Raw genomic sequence first — 25,834 nt, 5'->3', positions numbered from 1 at the left:
CTATTAAACTTCCCCGAAGAAAATCCAGTCCACTTCCGGCATGTTATTCCCCCCTTCGATTCCTCCTGCACCTTAGGCCTTGGCAACCACATTACAAACGGGACCAGGAAATGATCTGTCCATACCATTGGCCGAGGTGGGTTGACCACTAAATCATCCCAATTTGTAAAAATGGGGTCAAGCAGATGGCCCTGCTGGTGAGTAGGAAAATCAGCTATTAACCTAAGTTGCAAGGTAGCCAGTTCCTGGCGTAATTCATCTGCAACCACACACATCGCGTCCTCCAGATGCAGATTGAGGTCCCCCAATACTGGAAGTTTATCATAGCGCAAGGCTGGTTTGGTGAAATAATCTACCAAACTTGAAGAAAAGTGGATGGGGTATCCGGGAGGTCGGTAGACCAAAAGTCCTTTCACAATATAGTTACTAGTCACTTTGATAGTGAAAAAGCCAGCCTCACTATCGGCAACGTTAACAGGCTCGAGGAGGCATTGGATGGCATGTTTAAAAATAATTGTCACCCCCCCCCCTCTGCCAGAGTCCCTGTCTATTTTAATTATCGCATAGCCGCTAAATAATGTCTTGAGGATCTCTGGAGCAGAGTCCGCGTCCAACCATGTCTCCGTAAGAAACATCACATCTGTCTGCCGTCCAAGAGCAGGTCAAAGATCTCTAGTCTGTTTTTCCTGAGTGATCGACAATTCAGCAGGCAGCAACTCAAAACAGAGAGAGCCTCTTTCACCTCCTTCCCCATACTAAACTTAAAAGGGCAATGCCTACATTCCCTTGCCATGCTTCCTCCTTGCATGCTATGTTTACATGATTCCGCCATTGGAGGACATAGGGTATGCAGTTCCTGGGAGCTATACTGTAGTTCTGCACTGGAACGGCCAGGGGGGATGGCCCCAGGCCCCGGTCGGCCACGGACTTTGGCGCGCCATCGGCTGTGCGCCCGCCGGACCATGCTCCTTTATCCCTGCCTGGTCCCAGCAACTAGACCGCTGACCGGTCTCCCGGAAGTGCCTAGCTCTGACCTTCCCCGCCCTCCGCGCAACGGTGCTGGTTACCGCGTCGGACCAGGGCGGGAAGGAAGTAAGATTGAGCACAGGCAAACACACTAGACTCCAGGTAAGGTCCTAAAATGCCCCCAGAAGATGTGCGATAGTTAAAATACACTCCGCAATGCACCCACAGTTAAAATAAACAAACTTCACATCAGCCGGTAGACACCAAGCGGCTACAAGGCACTGCCACTGCCCCACTCACCGAAAGGACAAAAGTTACAGGAACTTTCATGTCTCCTTGTTGTACAATCACTATCTTTCTGTCCCAAGGTGTCCAGTCAGTCCAACACCTCGCGCAGGGACTCATGGAAGTATACATGGCCATCATACTGTACTCGCAGGGTATAACTGACTATATTTGATGTTAATGTCTCCCAATTGCCATTTGACAGCTACAAAAAAAATGCGCAATGTATGGACATGATGTGTTTAGTCAGGGTAAATGAAAATGTGCTTGTCTTCATAACGGGGTGGCACGTGCGCAGATACTGAAGGATGGAGTTGCTGTTACAATAATTAAAAAGGCGATCAACCACAGCCCTTGGAAAAACTCCCAGGTGCGTCACTGGTGCCAATTCTCTGAGAGCCCTCTCCACCATGAAGAAATATGAAAGTCACGGAGGTCTGAGAGTTTTTGTGATCCAGTTCTACAAGAAGAGCACCGCCGAAGGACCCTCTGCAAGCTCTGGGAACCCCTACCAAGTGGAGATTGTTATGCCGCGAACGGCCCTCTACATCTTCCAGGCGATCCTCCGTGTGCATAGCACTGCATTTTAAGCCCTCCACTGTGGCCTTCAGCAACCTGACCTCTTTTTTTTTTAGAGCATCTACATCATCCTCCACTGCCGTGGTCTAATTTGCCACCTTATGTAGATCCAGGCGCAGATGATTGATATCCATGGACATTGAATTCATTTTCCCTCCCAGTTCAACACAGGAGCCTTACATTACTCCCATAAGTTCCACAGTGGTAGGTCCATGCACAATTGTTCCTGTGGGTGCCTGTTAGAAATGGGGGTCTCTAGTTGGCAAGGGCTTGCACATTTGTCCAAACAGGGACCCTTCTTCCTAATCAGGGTAAGGGAGTTACACTCCTAAACTAACCCCTGCTCACCCCCTTGGTAGCTTGGCACGAGCAGTCAGGCTTATCTGAGAGGCAGTATGTAAAGCATTTGCACATAACCAACAGTAATACAGTGTAAGCACTACAAAAGGACACCACACCAGTTTAGAAAAATATCCAATATTTTTATATACTTAAGACAAGACCAAAACGATAAAAATCCACAATACAGTACTTAAAAAATCTTCAGTTATCAAAATAACCTTGTAAAACAGTTCCTTGAGGTGGATAGCTCTGTCCGGAGCTATCACGGCATCGTGAGCAAACAAATCCAAACAGTTCTAGCTGACCGCGGCGTCGCAGGCTAGCTACTGCGCCAGGAAGACCCGCAAACAGTACCTTTCAGAAATGCAGGTTGTCGATGACCTCTCATTGAGCTTCCGAACACATGGCATCCGCAGGCGTCGGTTCCGGAGGTCGGTGCGGGAGTCGTCGGGGCCCTCGCAGTCGCACGCGTTGCAGATCGAACTCCTCTTTGTTGAAGTCAGGAGCGCTGGCGTCGGCAGGCATCGGGTGCTGTGGTGTGAAGTGCAGCGGTGCGGCGTGCGTTGCCCTAAGGTCGTGATGTGAGCAGCGGCTCGGTGGTGGCATCAGATGGCAGCGTCGGTGAGACCAGGGTCGCGGTGTAAGATGAAGGCGGTGCTCGTCTCAGTGCTGGCAGGTCACGGTGCAAGCAGCTTCGTCGTCGTTGCTGAAGCACTGTCATTGGGTGACGAACTGAAGTCGATGGCACTGGCGTCGGTAGGCCAAGGCTGCGGTGCGGGATGAGGACGGTGCCCTCCAACCACGGTGCAAGCAGCGGCGTCAATTCCAGCGTAAAGCGTTGTCGTCGGGGATACCAAGGCATCGTCGTGAAGCGAGGCGGTGCAGAGTGCGGTGCCCACAGGGCGTGGGAGCAGCGGCTTGGTGGCAGCATCAGCAGATGGCATCGGTAAGACCAGGGTCGGCAGCGGCGTCATCGATGGCATTGAGTCTTTGCTCTTCCTGAGACTTCTTGCGGCGTCAGAAGGCGTCGTTGGTGAGACCAGGGTCGCGGTGTGAGATGAAGGTGGTACTTGTCGCTCTGCTGGCAGGTCACGGTGCAAGCAGCGGAGTTGTCGTTGCTGAAGCGCTGTTGTCGGCTGACGAACTGGAGTCCATGGCACTGGCATCGGTAGGCCAAGACTGCAATGCGGGATGAGGGTTGTGCGTCATTTAACTTTACGGGCGGTGCCCAGCAAGCAGCGGCGTCGGTTCTGGCGTGGAGCGGCGTCGTCATTGATACCAAGGCATTGGCATGAAGCGAGGCGGTGCAGAGTTTGGTGCCCACAGGTCGCGGTGCGAGCAACAGCTCGGTGGTGGCATCAGCAGACAGCGTCGGTGAGACCAGGGTCGCGGTGCGGCGTTGCGGCGGTGCCCTCTGCGGTGCCTTCAGGTCAAAGAGTCGGCAGTGGCATCGTAGACAGCGTCGAGCTTGAAGTTTTGCTGTTCCTGAAACTTCTTGAACAGGGGGCAAGCTCTACCTCAAGCCCTTGGAGAAACTCACAAAAGTATATTGCAGAAAGTTCAGTCCAGTCCTTTCACTGCCAAAGTCAGAAGCAGCCACTGCAGGCCAACACAGTAAAGCACACAGCCAAGTGGTAGTTCCTCCTCACAGCTTCTCCAGCTCTTCTTCCTGGCAGTCTTCTTGATCCAAAAGAGTTCTGAAATCTTGGGGTCCGGGCCCCAATATTTATACTAGCAAATCCATTGTACTCTGCAGGCAGAGGGTCCTGTACCTAGTTCGAAACAGTTCTGGTTGCATCCTGCCAGTGTGCACCTTCTTCCTTGGTCAGTGTGGGCCAGGGTCCTCAGACGCACCACAGGAGTTGGAGCCAGCATTGTGGAAGGTAGGCACAGCCCTATTCAGACCCAGGTGCTACTCCTCCCACCCATCTACATGCAGATAGGTCTATTAAGCCCTGTACTGACTCACCCTGTCTTCTGGAGTCTCCCCCAGCCCCTTTCACACACAAACCAGACAGACAATACACAAGCTAGCAGAGGCAGGCTGGACAGTTAAGTAAGAAAATACATACTTTCTAAAAGTGGTATTTTCAAACACAGAATGTTAAAACCAGCTTCACTAAAAGATGTATTTTATCATTCTGAGTTCAGGCATACTAAACTCTAATTTCCACTATGTTCCCTGTGTCACTTAGGATTACAGGATGTTATAATCAAACTGCCCATTCTGGCCTGTGGGGAACAGATAGCCCTGCAATAGTGAAAAACGAAGTAGGCTGTAATTCACTATCAGGACATACCACACACACCAGGGCATGTCTTACCTTTCACATACAATGCACCCTGCCCACAGGGGTACCTTGGGCCTACCTTAGGGGTGACTAACATATAGAAAAGGGAAGGTTTAGGAACTTGCAAGTGTGTGCACTTGCTAAGTTGACATGGCAGACCCAGGCTGCACACAGGCTCTGCAATGGCAGACCAGAGTTACACTTTACGGGCTGTTTGCGTGGGTGGCACAATCCCATGCTGCAGCCCACCAACAGCATTTGATTTATGGGCTCTGGCACTCACATTGCACTTTACTAGGGACTAACACATAAATCAAATAGGCCAATCATGGAAACACCAATCCATAACAAATTTTACCACAGTAGCACTTGCACTTTACCACTGAACAGCAGTGAGAAAAGTGCACAGAATCATTACACCAGCAAAATCAGAGTCAAAACCGGGAGGTCAGAAAGAAAAAACTCAGGGGAAACACGCCAAAAGATGCCAAGTCTAACACATGTCCCCTCCAGCTGAAAATAGGGAGAACTAACCACCCTCCTGGGGGTTCTCTTCACTCAGGCGGAAAAACCTGGACAGACCATCTGCGTTGGCGTGTTCTGTGCCAGGGCAGTGTTCTACCGTAAAGTGCATTCCCTGTAGGGAGATGGACCACCTCAGTAGTTTTGGATTCTCACCCCTCATTTGCATCAACCATCTGAGGGGCCTGTGGTCTGTCTGAACCCGGAAGTGAGTCCCAAATATCTATGGTCTCAGCTTCTTCAGTGCCCAGACTACAGCAAAACCTTCCCTTTCTATGGCACTCCACCTCTGTTCCCGGGGGAGTAGTCGCCTGCTAAGGAAGACTACAGGCTGGTCTAGGTCCTCTTCGTTCAGTTGTGAGAGCACCGCTCCCACACCATGCTCTAAAGCGTCAGTCTGCACAACAAATTCCTTGGAGAAGTCGGGTGCCTTAAGCACTGTGCACATGGCTGCCTTCAAGGCATCAAAAGCTCGCTGGCAGGACTCAGTCCAGATCACCTTCTTGGGCTACTTCCTGGAAGTCAGCTCTGTTAAGGGGCAACAATGGTGCAGTAGCCTTTAACAAACCTCCTATAGTACCCGGTGAGACCTAAGAAAGCTCTCACCTCTGTCTGGGTCTTGGGGGGCTCCCAAGCCAGAATGGTGTCAATCTTGGGTTGTAGGGGCGCCACCTGGCCACTTCCTACCTGGTGTCCCAAGTACACCACAGAACTCTGCCCTATCTGGCACTTACTGGCCTTGATCGTGAGGCCTGCTCCTTGCAGAGCCCGCAACACTTTACCGAGGTGCTGTACGTGTTCTTCCCAGCTGGAACCAAACACAGCAATTTCATCCAGGTAAGTGGCACTGAAATCCTCCAGTCCAGCCAACAACTGGTTGACCAACCTCTGAAAGGTGGCAGGGGCATTCTTCACCCAAAGGGCATCACCCGGAACTGGTAATTACCTTCTGGGGTTGAGAATGCTGACCTCTCCTTGGTCCCATCGGTTAAGACAATCTGCCAGTACCCAGACGTTAAATCAAACGTGCTGAGGAACCGGGCAGCTCCCAACCGATCAATGAGCTCATCAGCTCTGGGGATGGAGTGCACGTCAGTCTTGGTGACGGCATTGAGCCCACGGTAGTCCACACAAAACCGTAGTTCTGGAGTGGCACCGGGTGCAGCAGGCTTTGGGACCAAGACCACTGGACTGGCCCAAGGACTGTTGGAGGGCTCAATCACCCCTAATGCCAACATCTTGGAGACCTTCTTCTTGATGCTGGCCCTGACCCGGTCAGTCAAACTGTACATTTTGTGCTTCATAGGAGGGCTGTCACCAGTGTCCATGTCATTGGTACACCAGTGAGTAACACCTGGGGTCAGAGAGAACAGTGGGGGGAACTGTCCCAACAACTGGCGACAGTCCGCCTGCTGCTCTGGGGTTAGTTTAGGGGAGAGGACCACACCTTCCACTGACCCATCATTCTCCTTGGTAGACAGGAGGTCAGGGAGAGGCTCACTCTCCTCTTCCACCCCATCATCTGTCACCAAGAGCATGCTCACTTGGACCACTCGAAGTGTGGCTTGAGGCGGTTCACGTGGAGGACCCTCAAAGGGTTCCTTGGAGTCTGCAAATCCACCAGATCGGTGACATCACTTTTGCGCTCCACCACCTCAAATGGTCCAGTTCCACTAGGGCCATGACCCACACTTTTTGCCCAGGTTGAATTTGACCAGAATGGCATTCTGGTCATACCACTTCTTCATTTCTTCCTGGTTTGCTTCTAGGTTCGCTTGAGCAAATTTCCTGAAGCAGGCAGTGTGGTTTCTGAAGGTCAGCATGTAACTAAACACATCCCGCTGAGTTTTCCTGTTAGCTGCCTTCCAGCCTTCCTTCACGAAACTCAGAGGTCCTCAGACAGGGTGGCCATACAGGAGCTCAAAGGGACTGAACCCAAGAGACTTCTGAGGCACCTCCCTATATGCAAAGAGAAGGCATGGCAAGAAGATGTCCCACTTATGCCTCATGGGTTCTGTTAGACCCTTAATCATGCCCTTCAAGGTCTGGTTGAATCTCTATACCAGACCGTTACCTTGTGAGTGGAAAGGAGTGGTGAACTTATAGGTTACACCACATTCCTTCCACAGGGATGTCATATACTTGGATATGAAATTTGTTCCCCTGTCAGAAACCACCTCTCTGGGGAACAACACGTGGGAAAAGATCACCATTAACACCCTGCCCACCACTGGCGCCATCGTTGTCCTGAGAGGGGTTGCCTCCGGGTACCGGGTGGCATGGTCAACCAAGACCAGGATGTACCTGTTGCCCATGGCTGTCTTGGGATCCAGTGGCCATAAAATGTCCATCCCTACCCTCTCAAAGGGTGTTCCAACAACTGGAAAAGGTTGGAAAGGAGCTTTGACCTTCCTTCCAATCTTGCCACATGCCTGGCAAGTTGGGCAAGACCTGCAGTGTCCATCTGACTGCCTTCGCATTTGGGGCCAGAAGAAGTGGGTGACAAGCCTGTCAAAGGTCTTGTCCTGCCCCAAATTTCCTGCCAAAGGCACGTCATGACCCAGACCCAGTAGGAAGGTCCTGAAGCGCTGGGGTACCACCAGCACATGGGCTGACCCAGGCTCAGCAACCTTAGGCTCACTATATAGGAGGCCATTCTCCCAGTAGATCAGATGTGACCCGGACTGATCACCAGCTGCCAGGTCTGCAGCCTGCCACCGCAGACGCTCCAGAGTAGGGCACTCTTTCTGTTCCTTGCAGAATTCCTCCCTGGTGGGACCCCCTTCTTGCTGCCAATGGGTTAGCTCAGAGATGTCCCCCAGCTCGGCTATTTGTTCCCCTGTAGGCACCAGGGCGTCCCCCTCAAGGTCAGCCTCCTCCATGTCCGTGGGAACTTCATGAGCAGGTTTCCTGCGCCCCCTGTCCTTTCTCTTGGCAGGGACTTGGGCCACTCTATCAGGCTCCAAGTCCTCTTGATCACCCTTTCTGGCTGCCATTGACAGAGTAGACATGCATGTCTACTCTGGCAACCCAAGCATCTCCAAGGGAGACTGGAGCTCAACATCCTTCCATAAGGACTGCTCCAGGTCGTTACCTAGCAGACAATCTACAGGCATGGTAAGGCTCACAACCACCCTCAAGGGACCTGAGACCCCCCCACTCAAAGGGAACCTGCACCACCATACACTGGTGCTCTGAGTTGTCCTCAGCAACTACTTGGTGATATGCCCCTGGGACTACCTGCTTCTCAGAAACCAGTTGACACCGGACTGAGGTCACACTGGCTCCAGTATCTCTGAGGGCGCCTACCGTTTTCCCATTGATGGTCACCCAGGTGCTGTATTTCTTTGTGTTATGGGCACCTGGTTTCCTGGGACATCGCACTTTCCCCTAGTGAGACGAGGGGCATTTCTGCAGGATCTCCACTCACCTGTGGGTACCCCTCCTCCCCAAGCGCTACACTAGCCAACACCTTGGTCTGCTCACCGGTGGGTGGCTGCATCCCCTCTGGGCACCTGGAGTCCCCCTTCAGGTGACCCACCTGGTCACATGAAAAACACTTGCTGGGGCTGGTCTCAGCAGGCTTTCCTGTAGAGACTCATTGCTTCTTATCTCCTGGGGAATAGAAACCTTTACCCTGGGTATTAGTTTAGGGCCCTTTAGAGAACTCCTGTGCTTTACCCTTGTCCCCCCCACTTTTCTACTGGGGACCCTGCCCACCTTTGGCTGAGTTTCCCCCAAACGCTTTCTTGTGGACCCTGCTACTCACCCAGTGGTCCGCCTCTAAAGCAAGCTTCCTGGGGTCAGTCAGCTTACTATCAACTAGTTGCTGGTGCAGATCTGCAAAACATAGACTAGAAAAGTGGTCCACACAATCAAATTGTAGAGCCCCTGAAAATCTGTCACATTACTGCCCTTCATCCATCAATCCAGCGACCTGCAAAACATATCCACACATTCCAACCAAGTGTTGGCCTCAGACATTTTACTGGACCTAAACTGATCCCTGTACTTCTCAGGAGTGAGACCATATCTAGTGAGAAGGGGTCCTTCATATCAGCATAGGTGAGGTTAGGCCCCTTACCCAAAGCTGTCAAAATATCCCTGGCTTCCAGAGGCCACAATCCTGCTCCCCAATTCTTCTCAGGGACCCCATTCATGTGTATCGCCGCCGCGTAACCCTGAAACCACCTCTGTATGTCATCCCCCTTTTTGAACTCTCTGCCTACATTTTTAGGGATGTGTACCATTCTGTCTGCCTGTTCTGATGAGTTGCTGTCATCATCTGAGCTGGGTCTACTCCTTTGATCCAGCTCCTTCATTCTGATCTCATGATCTAGCATCATCCTTTTCTCTTCCATGGCTAGTTTGAGCTTCTCTAACTCAGTTGCTACCTTCCTTGCATCCCACCTGTCCTCCAGCTCCTCTGGGGACAAGCTACTGCTGCCTGGCCTGGAGGGTTCCCCCCTCCAAAAAGCACATCCACCCTAGGAATAGGCTCCTCCGCCTCTCCATTGAGGATTCCAGACTGCTCGCTGGCCTGTCTGGCTGCTATCCAGGCCCTCAGTGCCTTTTGTAGCTTGTCCTTCCTAGTGAGGCCTCTGACTTGGACTTTCAGGTTCTTGCAAATCTCTTTCAATTCTTTCACATTGTAGGATTCCAACCTATCTTCCTCAAAGGCAATTTCCAGACATGCAACAGATGATGCTCTTGATTCAAGCATGATGAAGTAGCAAGTTTAAATGGTAAGATCAAAAATAGGCCAAAAAGAAAAAGAACCAGTATGTGGTACATAGTGGTCGGCGATTTGGTAGTAGTGCACACCAATCACTGTAAGTCAAGTGCAAACACAGGTCCTATCCCACCGCTGCCACCAATGTTAGAAATGGGGGTCTCTAGCTGGCAAGGTGTTGCACCTTTGTCTAAATAGGGACCCTTCTTCCTAGTCAGGGTAAGGGAGTTACACTCCAAAAATAAACCCAGCACACCCCCTTGGTAGCTTGGCACGAGCAGTCAGGCTTATCTTAGAGGCAGTGTGTAAAGCATTTGCACATAACCAACAGTAATACAGTGTAAGCGCTACAAAAGGACACCACACCAGTTTAGAAAAATATCCAATATTTTTATATACTTAAGACAAGACCAAAACGATAAAAAATCCACAATACAGTACTTAAAAAATCTTCACTTATCAAAATTACCTTGTAAAACAGTTCCTTGCGGTGGATAGCTGCATCCGGGGCTATCATGGCGTTGTGAGCAAACAAATCCAAACAGTTCTGGATGACCACAGCGTCGCGGGCCAGCTACGGTGTCGGGAAGACCCGCAAACAGTACCTTTCAGAAATGCAGGGCATCAATGACCCTCGTTGAGCTTCCACACAAGGCATCCGCAGGCGTCGATTCCGGAGGTTGGTGCAGGAGTCGTCGGGGCCCTCGAAGTCATACGCGTTTCAGATCCAAATCCTCTTTGTTGAAGTCAGTAGCGCTGGCGTCGGCAAGCGACGGGTGCTGCAATGCGAAGTGCAGCGGTGTGGCATGCAGTGCCCTCAGCTCGCGATGTGCGCAGCAGCTCGGTGGTGGTGTCAGAAGGTGTCGTTGGTGAGACCAGGGTCGCGGTGTGAGATGAAGGCAGTGCTCTTCACGGTGCTGGCAGGTCACAGTGCAAGCAGCGGCGTCGTCGTTGCTGAAGCACTGTCGTCAGCTGATGAACTGGAGTCGATGGCACCGGCAGGCCAAGGCTGCAGTGCGGGATGAGGGCAGTGCGTCGTGTAACTTTACGAGCGGTGCCCTCGAACAACGGTGCAAGCAGCAGCATCAATTCCAGCGTGGAGCGTCGTTGTCTGGGATACCAAGGCATCGCTGTGAAGCGAGGCAGTGTGGAGTGTGGTGCCCACAGGTCGCAGTGGAGCAACGGCTCGGTGGTGGCATCAGCAGACGGCGTCAGTGAGACCATTGACGCGGTACGGCGTTGCGGCGGTGCCCTCTGCGGTGCTTTCAGGTCACGGAGTCGGCAGCGGCGTCATAGATGGTGTCAAGCTTGAAGTCTTTGCTGTTCCTGAGACTTCTTGAACAGGGGGCAAGCTCTACCTCAAGCCCTTGGAGAAACTCACAAACGTAGATTGCAGAAAGTTCAGTCCAGTCCTTTCACTGCCCAAGACAGAAGCAGCCACTGCAGGCCAACACAGCAAAGCACACAGCCAAGTGGTAGTTCCTCCTCAAAGCTTCTCCAGATCTTCTACTTGGCAGTCTTCTTGATCCAAAAGAGTTCTGAAATCTTGGGGTCTGGGCCCCAATATTTATACTAGCAAATCATTTGTCCTATGCATGGCAGAGGGTCCTGTACCTAGTTCAAACCAGTTCTGGGTGCATTCTGCCAGTGTGCACCTTTTTCCTTGGACAGTAAGGGCCAGGGCCCTCAGACGCACCACAAGAGCTGGAACCAGCATTGTGAAAGGTAGGCACAGCCCTATTCAGACCCAGGTGCTACTCCTCCCACCCATCTACATGCAGATAGGTCTATTCAGCCCTGTGCTGACTCACCCTGTCTCCTGGACTCTCCCACAGCCCCTGTCACTCACAAACCAGACAGACAATACACAAGCTAGCAGAGGCAGGCTGGACGGTTAGGTAAAGAAAATACATACTTTCTAAAAGTGGTATTTTCAAACACAGAATGTTAAAACCATTGTCACTAAAAGATGTATTTTATCATTCAGACTTCAGACATTCTGAAATCGAATTTCTACCATGTTCCCTGGGTCCGTTAGGATTATAGGATGTTATAATCAAACTGCCCTTTCTGGCCTATGGGGAACAGGTAGCCTTGCATTAGTGAAAAACAGAGTAGGCCGTAATTCACTATCAAGACATGCCACACACACCAGGGCATGTCCTACCTTTAACATACAATGCATCCTGCACACAGGGGTACCTTGGGCCTTCCTTATGGGTGACTAACATGTTGAAAAGGGAAGGTTTAGGGACTGGCAAATCAAGTCGACATGGCAGCCCCAGGCTGCACACAGGGTCTGCAATGGCAGGCCAGAGTTACACTTTACGGGCTGTTTGCGTGGTTGGCACAATTCCCTGCTGCAGCCCACGAACAGCATTTGATTTATGGACCCTGGCACTCGCCGTGCACTTTACTAGGGACTAACACATAAGTCAAATAGGCCAATCATGGAAACCCCAATCCATAGCACATTTTACCACAGGAGCACTTGCACTTTACCACTGATCAGCAGTGAGAAAAGTGAGCAAAATCATTACACCAGTCAAAACCGGGAGGTCAGAAAGCAAAAACTCAGGGGAAACACGCCAAAAGATGCCAAGTCTAACAGTGCCTCATTGACCTGTTGTGCCCACTGCACCTCTGTCAATGTCACAGTGTATTGATCAATTCTGTTGGCGTGTGCCGGTTTCGCCCCTTTATCCTCAACCTTATTTATTGTCTATTGTGAATTCTGCACTCCAGCCAGCACCATCTGACTTCTGCTACACCAATAGCTGGCTTAATCCCCCTTTATGGCCCTCGCACAAGTTCCCAAAGCACAGGGGTGGACCCCCGCCTAAGGCACACATGTAGATTTGTCTGCAGCTCTGCACTGATTTGGTCTACTCAGTCCTCAGACCAATGGCATGCCCCTTCCAGGTCCAGATGCAGTGCAAATGCCCACCCCTGCCACCACCAGACTGCCCAAACTCAGTGCTCCTCACCTCTCTGACTGTCTCAGGCCTCCTCCCTTGGCGCTTCCCAGGGCCCACTATGGCAGGTCGGGGCACGAGAACCGTTGTGTACAGCCAGGGTTGTTGTCCCCAATCACAGGGCCCCAATCAGGCCCCACCTTCCTCCAGCTTCTTTGACAGTGTATAAGCATCCATTGGGTGCCCAAGATCACTCGCAGGCCCCAGTATCACCACAGCTCACGGCCGCATTATAGTCAAAGTGGCCCCTCCCCTGACTATAGCCATTACTTGCTGTTCGTTGCTCTCACATTCTGCAATGCAAATATCCTCAGGATATAGATGGACCCCACAGCCCCCAGTTACTGGCTCAATATTACACATGGCGCGACATCTCCAGTTAGCCCCTGTATCATATCAGGAACAGGTTCCAAGCCTATTTACGACATCAAGGCCCCAAAGCTCACCTCGGGGCCTCTGCAGTCACACAGGCTTGCTCCGTGCCATTCAGCGGGATGCTGTGGGTAAGCTTTCTCCTCTCCACAGCCCCAGGGCATCTACATACAATGCGGCCCCACATTGCACTGCTATTATGTCTTGAGCACAGGGCAGCCTCAGGCGCAGCCTCCCAAGTCTGCGTTCACTGTAGCCTACAGATTTCTCGGGACGAGACTGCTGGCACTTGTCAAGGCTGAGCAATGTTGCGGTGGGACACAGCCCATCTCCTGATTGTCCCCCGCAACCAAGCCTCATCGCGGCCAGTGTGGCCTTGCATCACATCTGGCTTTGACATGCATCACATCGGGGCCTGGCTTTGACATGGCTACCAGGATCACAACCTGTTCTGACCTGCCGCCGCACACCACCAGCGGTCTTAGAGGTGACAACCTACTGGATCACATAAGTCGTCAAAAGTCATAACTAGCTTCTTGAGCCAGATTGACGGATGGTTTATTGGTTGTTCATGTTTTTCTGTACTGGCATGTGCTACACCTAAATTGGACAGACATCAGCTTTAGTGTTATCCATACCCAGTCTACAGGTGATAGTGAAGTTGAAATTACTAAAAAACATTGACCAACACAGCTGCTTACACCTAATGTGAAGGCAAACTTGAGGTTCTTATATATAGATTGTCACCATTCATCTATGACGTAGTAGTCTATTTCTGCAGGCAAAGGGCCTCACTTATGAGTTTTTGCCATAGGGCGGCACAGCAGGCCTTGCTGCTGCACTGCCGTACAACAAAAGAAAAGGGCAGTCTAAACTGGGGTGGCATGGTGAGCAAAAGAACAATTGATTTAACCCAGATATCTTGACTGGGGGTCAATGTTTTAATTGCTCTGCATTCCGTCCATACTGGATTAAAGCTAGTCTGGTTGATGAGGGGTGATGTCCTGAAACCTGTCCCATGATGCTTGATTCTGTTCTAAGGAGGATCTGGCTTGGCGGTTTGGGCGTAACTGTCCCCATGAGGCACAGGTTCAAGACTGATTTGCATATGATTGAGGTGTCATGGTGGGCAAAAGAATGATGGATTTAACCCAGATCTCTTGGGTGGGGGGTAAATGTTTTATTTGCTCTGCATTCCGTCCATCATCTGTGTGTCTTTTGGTATCTATTGGATACGGCGCATTCCTGTCCTTTTCCCCTGCGCCGGTGCACAATTTGCTTCTGTGCGCCAACGGAGGCACCTTTGCAACATGGTGCAGGGGTGCATGTGTTGTGGGAATAATTATTTTTGTGCAGGAAGGGAAACCTTCCTGCATAAAAACAATCACAAGAAGCGTTTTCCTCTTTCTAGGTGTTCTGCAGAATGCAGCACACCTAGAAAGAGGAAAAACGAGGAGAAATATAGATATTTCTCTTCATTCTGCCTCCCTTGTGAAAGAGGCACACATTTATAGGGCCATGAAAAGCCACATAACATGGCTTTACATGGCTTATAAATATGCCAGTGGCCCATTGGGCCACTGGTATGTCAAAAAAGTGATGTTCCGGTGGTGCAAAAGTGCTGGTAGGGCCTCAAAAATGAGGCCCAAACATTTTTGTGAGTATTGTAAGAGTATAACCGATATTGGTTTTTGAGAGGTGTCTGCTTCTACAACACAGGTTTGGTTCGTGCTTGGGTGATGCAGTATGGTCCCTGGAGTCAACTTTGTTTTCAATGTGCAGGACACTGACTCTGCAGCTTCATTCTTACTGAACTTTACTCTTTGTCAGAAAACCCATTGAAAAAGCACTGCTGAAAATTTGTGACACCAAAGAAGCTTTGGGTACCTCTTACTAAGAGTGTGGAAGGGCTAGATAGGGCTGGACTGACATTTCTAGGGTCCATAGCGATGCTAGATGGTGAGGGGACGTAGCCCAGGATTTGCACTCAAGTCACCTGGAACACAATTGTAAGTTAAGCATAAAGGTGGTGAACTCACAGCTGGTAAATGATCACTCTGATCTGAGACACATGCTCCTGTTTAAATGTTTTTTTTTTTAAAACAATGCATCATTGATGTAAACAATGCGTCATACGCCCAAGAATTCTCAAAGAACCTTTTATGAAAACTGAAAGGCTACTGGGGCATTTCAAAATCTGAAAGCACTCATACAAACAGAACTTGGCACATAATGCAGTTTTCCACCACCTTCTCAGATTCTGACTAGGTGGTAAGCTTGCTAGAAATCCATCTTCACTGTCCAAATCTAAAACCAGGATGAGGGGTAAATATCTATTCTTGACCATAATCTTGTTTAGGGCGCTATAATCGATACAAGCTCTGAGCTCTCCTTTCTTAGATACATGGAAAATAAAGGAAAATACAGATGGCTGTGAACGCCAAATGAAGCCACGGGCCAGGTACTCTGTTAAGTATGGTCATAAATATTTAGTCTCGCTCTCTGTAAGTGCATATATTCCACTGAAAGGCAATTTTATTTAAGGAATCAAGTCAGTTCAGCAATCGTAGTCACACTGTGGTGGGAGAGAATTATTTTTTCTTACCAAAGACTACTACAGACTGACTTACATGTGGGCAATCCCCTAATGGTAATAATCTCTTGTGCCCTAAGTACATAAGATATTACAAAAAACACTCAAAGATCTAAGTTGACTATAGCCCACTTTGGCATAGGAGGTCTGTAAGCAGACGTCTGTTGACAAGGTCAGTTATTTAGCCCAGCAGTCACTTTGCAGATTATAGTTTGTTAACTTTGGAAGGCCCAAAGCTCCATACTGTGGTGTGTAGATGAAACCAAAAACAATATGTTCAGAGTGGGTGTTATGACAAACCGTTCAAAAAGGACATGTTTGCATAAGAATGGTGGGCAATTCCTGGAATGCTAGCAAGATTGAAGACTGTATGCTCTGTGTAGGTGTTATGACAAACCAAGCATAAAGGGCATGGTTGGAAATGGGTCAACTAAGAAGTCAATTCCAAGCTTTTGACTGCCCACACTTATTCTGACTTGGCGTTTTGTGTGTGTGTTTCTAGATTCCTGGTAAAGTATACGTCAAATTAGTTGTTAGTTGCCCCACAATCTGAAAGCATAGCTTCTAATCATATTTTTACTAGTTCTGACATAAACTTCCCTTTTATTTTTAAGTGTTGGCATGTTGTGTAGTATGTTGACAGAAAAAAGGTTTATATAGCTGAGTAAACTTTCACACTCTTGATCTGAGCAGTTTTCTGATGGCACAGAAGGTGCATGTGCAGTAAAGCTGTGCCTTATAGATTTTATTGGCTTTGTGGGACATTCCTACACTAAGTGATTGCATTTTCTCCCAGGTACTGTGAGCTGAAAGCGCCCTCGTATGAACCGTACTTGCCTTTGTACGGTCCGTACCAGCGCTGGCGTCACTATTCACGCGGTTCACCCCAGCTGTACGGAGCGTCCCAGCGAAGGTACGGTCCGTACCGTTGAAAATATATAGACGTTGCTCACGCGGGAAGCGTGAGGTTTGGCAACAGGCGTACCGGACTTGTACGACGCGTACCTACGAGGGTACGGTCCGTACGGCTCAAGTCCTCGTACGCGTGCTCACGCGAGAAGCGTGAGAAATGGCACGACGCGTCTAAAAACTCGTACGAAGCGTACCGACGGCCCTACGAAGCGCACAGACCTCAAATAAGTGTATTTTGAACCAAGAATTGCCATTTTGAGAACTGTGGACTCCTGAAAAGTCAGTACAAGTAACTGGAACCTACTTTGAAGTGAAGAACTGTATTTTTAAAGCCTGCTTGAAGAAACCTTTTATATAAAGAGTTTATTTTTACCAAAAATACAGTCTTGTGTCTCGGTGTGGTGGGTTGGTGGTTGTTGTGTGGGACATCTTGAATGCTTAACCTAATGCCCTCTGGAACCCAGCCTGACTGCTCGCGCCACGTTACCTAGAGGGTGAGCAGGGGTTATTTTCTCAGAGTAATCCTTCGCCCTGACTTAGAGGAAAGGGTCCCTGCTTGTCGCAAGTGCATACCTGCGCCAACCAGAGACCCCGGATTCTAACAGCAGCAATCTTTTCTGATCCAAGGGGCACATTTATCAATGTTGCATGTAGCACGACGAAGAAAGCCACCTTGTTGGTCTGTTTGGCATGAAGGGAAAGGACAGGAATGCACCGTATTTAACAAGAGCTGCACCCATTTGTTTTGATGTTTTAGAAATAAAAAGAAGGAAGCTGATCTTTTACGTTCTGCAAAGTCAGATATGATTGAATGTTGAAGTGAATGAATGTACTATTGCTTCTTTTTTGATTTGAGTTTGCTAAAAAATTGGTGCAAAGCTATATTTGGTTCCCTGCAAGAGAGACTGCTTTCTCATATGCTTATGGCATGTAGCCGCAGAGACAATATAGAAAGAGTGTTTATTATTTTCTCATTAAATTGAAGTACTTGTGCTTCTGTGACTTTTATTTTATTAATGTGAATGGCTGAACTTTAATATGATTTTATATTGAGTAATAATTCTGAGTATAAATTTAAGAACTGTCTGGTTTAGTGAGAGGTGTTTGGCCTCACAAACATCTGTCATATTTTATCATGTGAATGCTACATAAATTAAGAGTAGATTTTGATGGACTTCCCTAGGTTTATCACTGTAGGCTTCAAAAGGAATTGGCATACCACGGTCCAAGTAGAGACTTTCTTAATCCCAGATGAAACCCTAGAGCAAAAAATATAAAGAAACTGGTAGGATGTAGCTTTCCAAATATATATTTGTTGTGCGCAGTGGTGTTTGAGCTGGAGTCATCTCCCAGAAAAGGGTGATTTGCCAAGAGCTGGTAGACTACAATGAGCTTGAGTAAAGTAGCCCAAAACTTGCCGTTTCCACCCCCTCTCTATATTCTCTTCACAATAATACATAAAGAACAGTTATTGGTAAGCCCATTCATAGAATGATATGAATACAAGAGGTGAACTACTATGTGTGGTGTGACAGAGAAAATAGGGGCAGAATTACAAGGAAGTGCCGCAGCACGGCAACGCAAGCCCTCTGGCTGTGCCACGCCGCGGCACTTCCAAAGCACAGGAATGCAACATATTTACAATAATATGTCGCATTCCTGTGCTCTCCCCTGCGCTGGTGCACAAACTGCTGCCATGCGCCGGCGCAGGCACCCTTGCACCATGGTGCAAGGATGCCTACGTCATGGGGAGATTGTTTTTGTGCAGAAAGGGGCACCTTCCTGCACAAAAACAATCACTACAGGCATTTTCCTCACGCATTGAAAGAGAAAAAAAATGAGGAGAAATTAAAATATTTCTCCTCGCTACGCCACCCATAGGGTGGCATAGCATTCAGACGTATTTCCAGATTTACGCATGGTAGTTGTGTGGGAACACCCACAGCAACACCCATGGAATGCCCCTTTCATGCAAGTGCTGCGTGAAAAGGGGCCATATTTACAAGGACAGGAAAAGCCACGCAGGGTGGCTTCTCATGTCCATGTAAATATAGAGCAGTAACATGCGCCACTAGTACGTCACAAAAAGTGACATACTGGTGGTGCAGGGGGCTTGTAAATCTGCCCCTTAGAGCTTACTAAGGAGTTTCCTATTGTGGGCTTGACTTGTGTCAATTTTATATGGCTATGGAGTGGCTTGCTGTGGGATAGTCATGTCTTGCACACGGTACACTTTTAGTTTCTGTACTTTCATTGTGATATTGACTTGTCCTCAAAACAAATCACTCTCTTATCCGTTCTTAGTGCCAATTATCTCTTGTGTGGGGTTTGTGGTATCTGTGTTAAGGCCTCCCGGATGGCTGAGCAAATCGAAGGAAATAGGATCATAACTGGGAGAGAAATTCAAGCTAGAATAGAAAGGGGTAGGTTCACCATGGACTGTTAGCAGCATTATTCTTAAGTGTCCTTTCAAATGTTTGGTGGTTATGGATAATGCCTATGGGTATTATGGTCTATGTTCTACAATTTGCTCAGTTCTTAGACAGGTTTCAACCAAACTGTTTTGATCCTTTCTTATTTTCTTTCAGGGACTTTCTCAGATGTCTTGATACAGAGGAAAAAGATGGCTCAAATGTCTGCATCTACACAGTTGCGAGACTTGAAGCATTACTGGAAAGTCCAGAAGGTGACGCTTCCTTGAACTTCCTGCAAAGCACAGCAAGAGTATAATTTTGAGTGCCATCTTCATATAAACTACACCAAGACAGCCAATGGGAGTTTAATTTCTTCTGAGATATACCTGGAAGCACAAGACCACAATACCTAATTTTGAAAAGCCCATAGGATAGGATCAGGGGCAAGAGCTCAGCTGCAGTGGGTCTGCAAGTGTGGAAGAGCAGGAATGTAACTTCCTGGGGAAGCTTTAGGTAAGGAGTGACTTCCTCTGCTGTGGAACTTCCTATTGCTGGTGAGGTCACTTGCAGAAATGAGATTGGGTCTGAGTAGGTATCATGATAGCCAGTGTCTGAATGCTGTTTTCCAAAATGCACTCCCCTCTGCACCACTTGCAGTTCATCCTAGATCATACCGAAGAGCCAAGGCAGGATCATCTAAGGGACCTGGCAAACAGGGCAGGCCAGTTTGCTCTCACAACATGTCAAGGTCCCATGATCCACTGCTCAGAGATCGGATAGGCCTCATTATTATAAACATAAGTTTATTAAAATTTCTCTCACCTAGGACCACTCAGTGAATTGAGACATTTTGCTACCTACTGTTCCTGGATAGGCTTTAGAGGTTTGGGGTACAGGCCAGATTTCCAATAGGCCTGCCAGTCACAGTCTATGGTCATTATTAATATCAGTCTATCGTGAACATTAACAAGGTGGTTAGCAAATTGAGTCCCACTACGATTTGCATCCATCACAAGGATGGTGGCCTGCTGTGGTCATCAGACCATCATGTCTGTGTTTGCTTTTTAATAAAGTAAACTTTTTTTTAAAATGCAGCCCATTTTCCTTAAAGGAAACTGCACTGTTTTTAAAAAGAAAAGTTTTCTCTTTGTTTATTTAAGAGTAAGCAGTCGTCCGGTGGACCACTCTCTAAAAAGACTAGCAGATACTTTGACATCAAATTAATGGCTTGGTTTTGATTTTTTCTGCAAATAAATTGGGCTGTAAAAAGAACTGCCCTGTATTAAAGAAAATACATTTTCACATTCATTAATTGCCACAGGACACTTTATTATTGAAGGAAATGTTAAATTTGAAATGAAAGCATTGTATTGTATTGCAGCCTTTATATAGCGCTTTCTGCCACTACGTGGATCACTGAAGAGCTTGTCTACATGGATAGCATGCTACGCCTTTGAGAGGATTTTGTCTTTCCTTTAATTCTGTGTGGAAAGTGTTACTATTTTGTGCATGATGATCACTGAGGTGCAGTTACCACATTATAGGATGCAGCTCATAGTAGCGAGGTAGCTTATGAAGTGTGACAGACATACACACAGTTTTGTGGTTTTCAGGATGCTGGCAGCTTTGACCAGCTCTGCAGGTCCTTTGTGGTATTTGTTATGATTATAGTCTGTTTAGTTGATTATTACTCTAGGTTGTCCAATCTGAGATTTTGTGTATAGTTGTAGTCCTGAGCTGGCATGGTTGCAGGGAGAGAGACGTGGAGTGATCTGTTGGGCTAGGCATTGTTACTATCATCTCATATCTGAATGTTATTGTAAGATGTCAAGAGTCAGTTAGAGATTGTAGATATTTGGGACCTGTCATTGTGGACTAAATTAAAGTCCACTGAATTGACCAACAATATGTGACAGGTCTCTTCAGTTATTCCTTGTCTGTTAATTTCGTAATGTCAGTTTGTTTGGCTGTACAGTACTGGTGATGAACAACCCTCATAGCAGATATGTCTTATGATAATGAAAGAGGTATATTTTACAATTTGTGTACCGTAGGTCAGTCCTTCTTAGCTCACCTGCATTGTGGATTGTGCTGAGGTTACAACTGTCTTTCTGGGATGGTTGCTGGGATATGAGATGGTACAGTTATCTAGAAAATAGCCATGCTTTTAAATGTCTTTGGAAGTGTATATATACCTGGGTGCTTCTAATGCTGACTGGTAGTGTGTTCCAGAGCTCGACGGCTTGTACTTGATGGTTTTGTACAGAGAAAAGCAGAGCCATCTACAGATTTCTTATGGAAAGGTGGTATAATGATAAGTGGAGCAAGCCTGTAATGCAGCGTTATGTTTTGTTTGTGTTGCATGAGTTTGACTTGTAGATATAGTGGCACTTTTACTTTGAAGGCTCTGTGGGCAATGCACAGTATCTTGAACATTGCTCTCCCAGCTATAGACATCCAGTAAAGCGAGTTCAGGGGTGGGGTCATGTGTCCTCTTGGTTGAAGATGGAGAAGAAGCCTTGCAGAATTTTTTTTAATGAGTTGTAGTTTTTGCGTATGATGAATGGAGGTGCACTAAGGTGTAGGCTGTTAGCATTGTTAAACTTGGAGATTACGAGTGTGAGGATGGCTTGTAGTTTATGTTGGTACTCAAGGTATGGGACGATGCAGCATAGAGTTTTTATTGTATAGAAGGCACTCTTTGTGACGTCGTTAACATGTGGTATTAAGGATAGGTCTGAATCAATAGTTACCCCTAGCTTTCTTACTTCTCTTGTTGGAGGGACCTCAAGTTCCTTAGGCCATATGATGGTAGGGTGGTAATTTTGCTATCGTTTGCAGTTCATAATCTCTGTCTTTGTGGTACTGAGCGTTAGATGGTTATTCATCATCTATGTGTTTATGGCACACAGCCAGTTATTGAGTTTTGAATTGTACAGGTCTTCGGGCTATCCATATTTAAAATGATTTGGGTGTCATCTGCATAGCTGTAAGAGGTTGAATTATTAAGTCAGGTTTGGTGAGGGATTTAGGTAGATGTCGAATAATAGAGGGTTATGAGGGTTATGATTTACCCCTGAGGAACTCCACAGTGTTGAGTGTGATGAGATGATGTGCAAAGTGGTAGGTAGACTGCACTTTGTCTGTCTTTGAGATAAGAAGCAATTCATTTTAGAGAATTTTACAGACTCTAAGATAGTGGAGTCTTTGTAGGAGTGTGTGTTGGTGCACAGTGTCAAATGCAGCTGAGAAAACCAGAAGCAACAAGGCACTTGTCCACTGTGAGTTTGTGATCATCCCAGGTGGCTACAATGGCTGACTCTATGCCTCTGCCTGGTCTGAAGCCGGACTGTAATCTCACATTAAATCATTATGTTCTGTAAAGTTACAGAGTTGAGTAAACACTACTATCTAATTTTTCCTAAAAATGGACCATTTTATATGAGCCTGTAGTTTGCTCGGTCGGATAGGTTGAGGTTTTTCTTTTCAAAGCGGCATCTAATATAGGAGGTTTTTAGCTCAGGTGGGAATAAACCTGTTGGTGTCTGCCAGTATATTTTTATTTATTCACACACCAGAGTTTGTTTAAAGAGTAAATTGTCCTAAGAGCATCCTACAAATGTAATACAAAAAATCAAATCATGGAAGTATATTTGTAAAAAATTTCAGTGGCCATTTGCATTGCCTTCATAGTAAGAGCAGGCGTGTTCAAAGTTTTTATCATGGAAATATAGCTTTCCGTAGTTCTCAATTATTGGGTGCAGATTATTCTGCCAGTCCTACCCCTATGCCAAAGGTGACAAGTTTTACTAAAACAAATATGAAATAACAAAAGAATCTTTATTTTCTTCTCATCTCTTTATTTTATTTTTTATTTATAAGGTTTTATATAGCGCGAACAAGATCCCGAAGGATATCAGAGCGCTTTACATTAGGATGGAAGGAAGGACATAAATGCAATATCGACATCGAGTAGGAGTAAGAAACAGGAATGATCGCAATTACAGGACAAATGACATCAGGGGAGTAATACTAAACTAAAATGATGATAATACAATAATTAAGTATATAGCGAGCTACGCAGTAGATTACAATATGCTGTAAAGAAGAGCAGTATCAAATGATGGTACAATGGTTGTAGGATCAGTGACTTCGAGTAGGTGAACCTAGCCCAATTAACGTAGGAATTTATTCATGAAGAATCTTTTAGCTCTCATTTCCTATTCTCAAAATGTGTTGATGGAAGCGTGAAGATCAGCATTTTGTATGTGAGATGCATTACCTTGAATATCCTATCCTCACACGCATCTTGACATTCATGAAGGAAACAACACACCAAAATGGCACACACTAAGGGCCATATGTAGATAATTCCTATTTACCGATTCCTAAATACCGAATTTTACCGATTCGGTATTTATGAATCGGTAAATAGAATGTAGGAAAACATTCGGTAATTTTTACCGATTCGGTAATATTCGTTATGTGAATCGTGCAGGTGTGCACATGTGGCGCACATACATGCCCTAAGGGCATGTATGTCTGCCACATGGCACCTTGAAAAAAGCAAATTATTGCTTTTTTAAAGGTATTCGGTATTTACCACCAACTTGTAGTTGGTGGTAAATAAGGAACCCTGAATGCAAAAATGCACTCACTTGAGTGCCTCCTACATACCTTTTAAGGATTCGGTATTTTACCGATTCCTTACAATAAGGAATCGGTAAATTACCGAATCCTTAAAACCTGCCTCCTACATTAGAAAGGGCTAAATACCGGTCGGTAATGGGAAAATTACCGATTTTCGGCCGTTACCGACCGGTATTTACCTACCTACATATGGCCCTAAATGATGAAAGTGGGGAGAATGCGAAATTAAAGGTTTAGTCAAAGTCCTAATTTTCGTAGAAAATCACAACTAACTTCTTGTAGAACTTTGTGACCTTTGTGTATTTTTCATAGCTATTGTGAGACAGAGAAGAAATACATGAAAAAAACACTTTGCACAGCCCTAAAGAAGAGCTCTAGGACTGAGAAGATTCAAGTGTTGATTCATGCTGCCGCATTTTTAGGGGATCTGGGATAAGGAGCCGGTGTTACATTGAATGCAGGTAACTCACAATGCAGTAGCCGTGTATTTTGCTGCAAATATATTTTAGAATCTTTTAATAAATTAATATCTGTATGAGGTAGTGGACCTCAAACCTATGATGAGAGGATGGTCCAAGGTGGTAAATGCATATGAATTCATCAAATTGGCCCAAACCACCACTGCAACTGCAGCAAAGTCTCTGCTGCAGAGTAGAGCAAGCTGGGATGCTCAACTCTGGTCTTGCTGGTCCTCAACAAAACAAATAGTAAAATATATAAATATTTAGATACTCTGCTCTGTTATGCAAAGGTGCTAATAAACATGACATATTTTGGGTAATTTTATTTTTATGATTTTTATGTGTGTGGATATGTTTCCACTCCTTGAAAAGTTATCAACAATCTAATTGTACTTTTAAACTCTGCAAAACTGAGCTGTGTGGAAGTGTGATGACGAATGAAGACCTGTGGAGACACCCAATCTCTAGATAGGTTCCTAAAAAGCACACCATAACTGTATATGTATAATCATATGTCTACTTCTTTCAGATTCACCACATTTATTGGATGGCAAATAACCATACAGTTGAATTCACACTTTCGGGATTCTCTGAGTTTCAAAAGGATTCAGTGAGTCTCTTCTTTTTCTTCTTCACAATATACACCCTGTCCTTGATGGCAAACATTTTCATAATCATTGTAATTCAACGAGACTCCAGACTATCCTCACCCATGTACTATTTCCTTGCCAACCTGTCATTTATAGACATTTGTTTCTCAACAGTCACAGTGCCACGGATGCTGTCAGATCTTCTGACCCAGAAAAGGGTCATCTCCTCTCTGGCCTGTTTTTGCCAGATGTACTTTTCTGTGGCCATTGGCATTACTGAGATTTTCATCATCACAGTCATGGCTTACGACCGTCAGGTGGCCATCTGCAACCCACTGAGATATCATCAGGTGATGAACCGCAGTGTCCGCATTGGATTGATGGCTGGATCCTGGATCATTGCCTGGTGCCATTCGCTGCTGCACACCATCCCCATCGCCAGGATGCCTTACTGTGAGGACAATCGCATCCATCATTTTTTCTGTGACATAGCGGCCATACTAAAGATTGCTTGTGGAGACAAATCTGCAGAAGAACTGGTAATCTTCACTGAAGGGACAATGGTAATCGTGGTACCCAGCTTGTTTGTCGTAGTCTCCTACATTCGTATCATCTCTTCTATAATTAAACTGCGCTCTACAGAAGGCCGGCGCCGGGCTTTCTCCACTTGCAGTTCTCATCTGACCGTAGTCTTTTTATTCTTTGGGACTGTCATTTTTATCTACTTCTGCCCTACCTCCAGCTATGCACTGAATTATGACAGGATCTTGAGTGTTATATACACAGTGATTACTCCTTTACTGAACCCAATCATCTACTGCCTCCAGAACAAGGAGGTCAAAGCAGCAATAGGAGCACTTCTCCAGAGGAAAAGATTTTCCCAAAAACATTTATAACTAACATATACCTTACAGACTTGGTGGCTGTCAATTCTTTGCAATTTAATTCACATGCTCTATTCAAAGCACTCACAATTATATTTCCTGACTTCTTCAGTTTTTCAGAACACATAATCAGTTATGCTAAGGGAGATGGACCAGTTTACTTATCTTCCAGAGATTTAATCACTATTATTTTAGATGTTCGTACACATGATTCTACACAGTTTCTCCTTCACCTAAAGAAGTCACAAGCTTTCATTATGTCACTT

General features: G+C 46.7%; 1 protein-coding gene across 1 annotated transcript; it reads left to right on the top strand.

Annotated features, from left to right (window-relative positions):
• The first annotated feature begins 1,661 nt into the window (after positions 1 to 1,661).
• Positions 1,662 to 25,580, top strand: LOC146796893 (olfactory receptor 5F1-like). The gene is made up of 3 exons (XM_085631425.1): positions 1,662 to 1,818; positions 19,158 to 19,255; positions 24,624 to 25,580. The coding sequence occupies exons 1-3, from the start codon at positions 1,662 to 1,664 to the stop codon at positions 25,578 to 25,580; spliced, it is 1,212 nt and encodes a 403-aa protein (XP_085487551.1).
• The last annotated feature ends 254 nt before the right edge of the window (positions 25,581 to 25,834 follow it).

Source organism: Triturus cristatus, chromosome 10 (genome assembly GCF_964204655.1).
Source record: "Triturus cristatus chromosome 10, aTriCri1.1, whole genome shotgun sequence".
NCBI classification, from domain to species: domain Eukaryota; kingdom Metazoa; phylum Chordata; class Amphibia; order Caudata; family Salamandridae; genus Triturus; species Triturus cristatus.
Note: the sequence above shows the minus strand (reverse complement) of the source record. Positions and strands in the feature narration are given on the sequence as shown.

Coding starts and splice junctions, on each gene's coding strand:
- LOC146796893 (XM_085631425.1), top strand. CDS start 1,662: ATGAAGAAATATGAAAGTCACGGAGGTCTGAGAGTTTTTGTGATCCAG. Junction 1,819..19,157: donor CATCTTCCAGGCGATCCTCC/GTGTGCATAGCA, acceptor ATTTTCTTTCAG/GGACTTTCTCAGATGTCTTG. Junction 19,256..24,623: donor ATTACTGGAAAGTCCAGAAG/GTGACGCTTCCT, acceptor TACTTCTTTCAG/ATTCACCACATTTATTGGAT.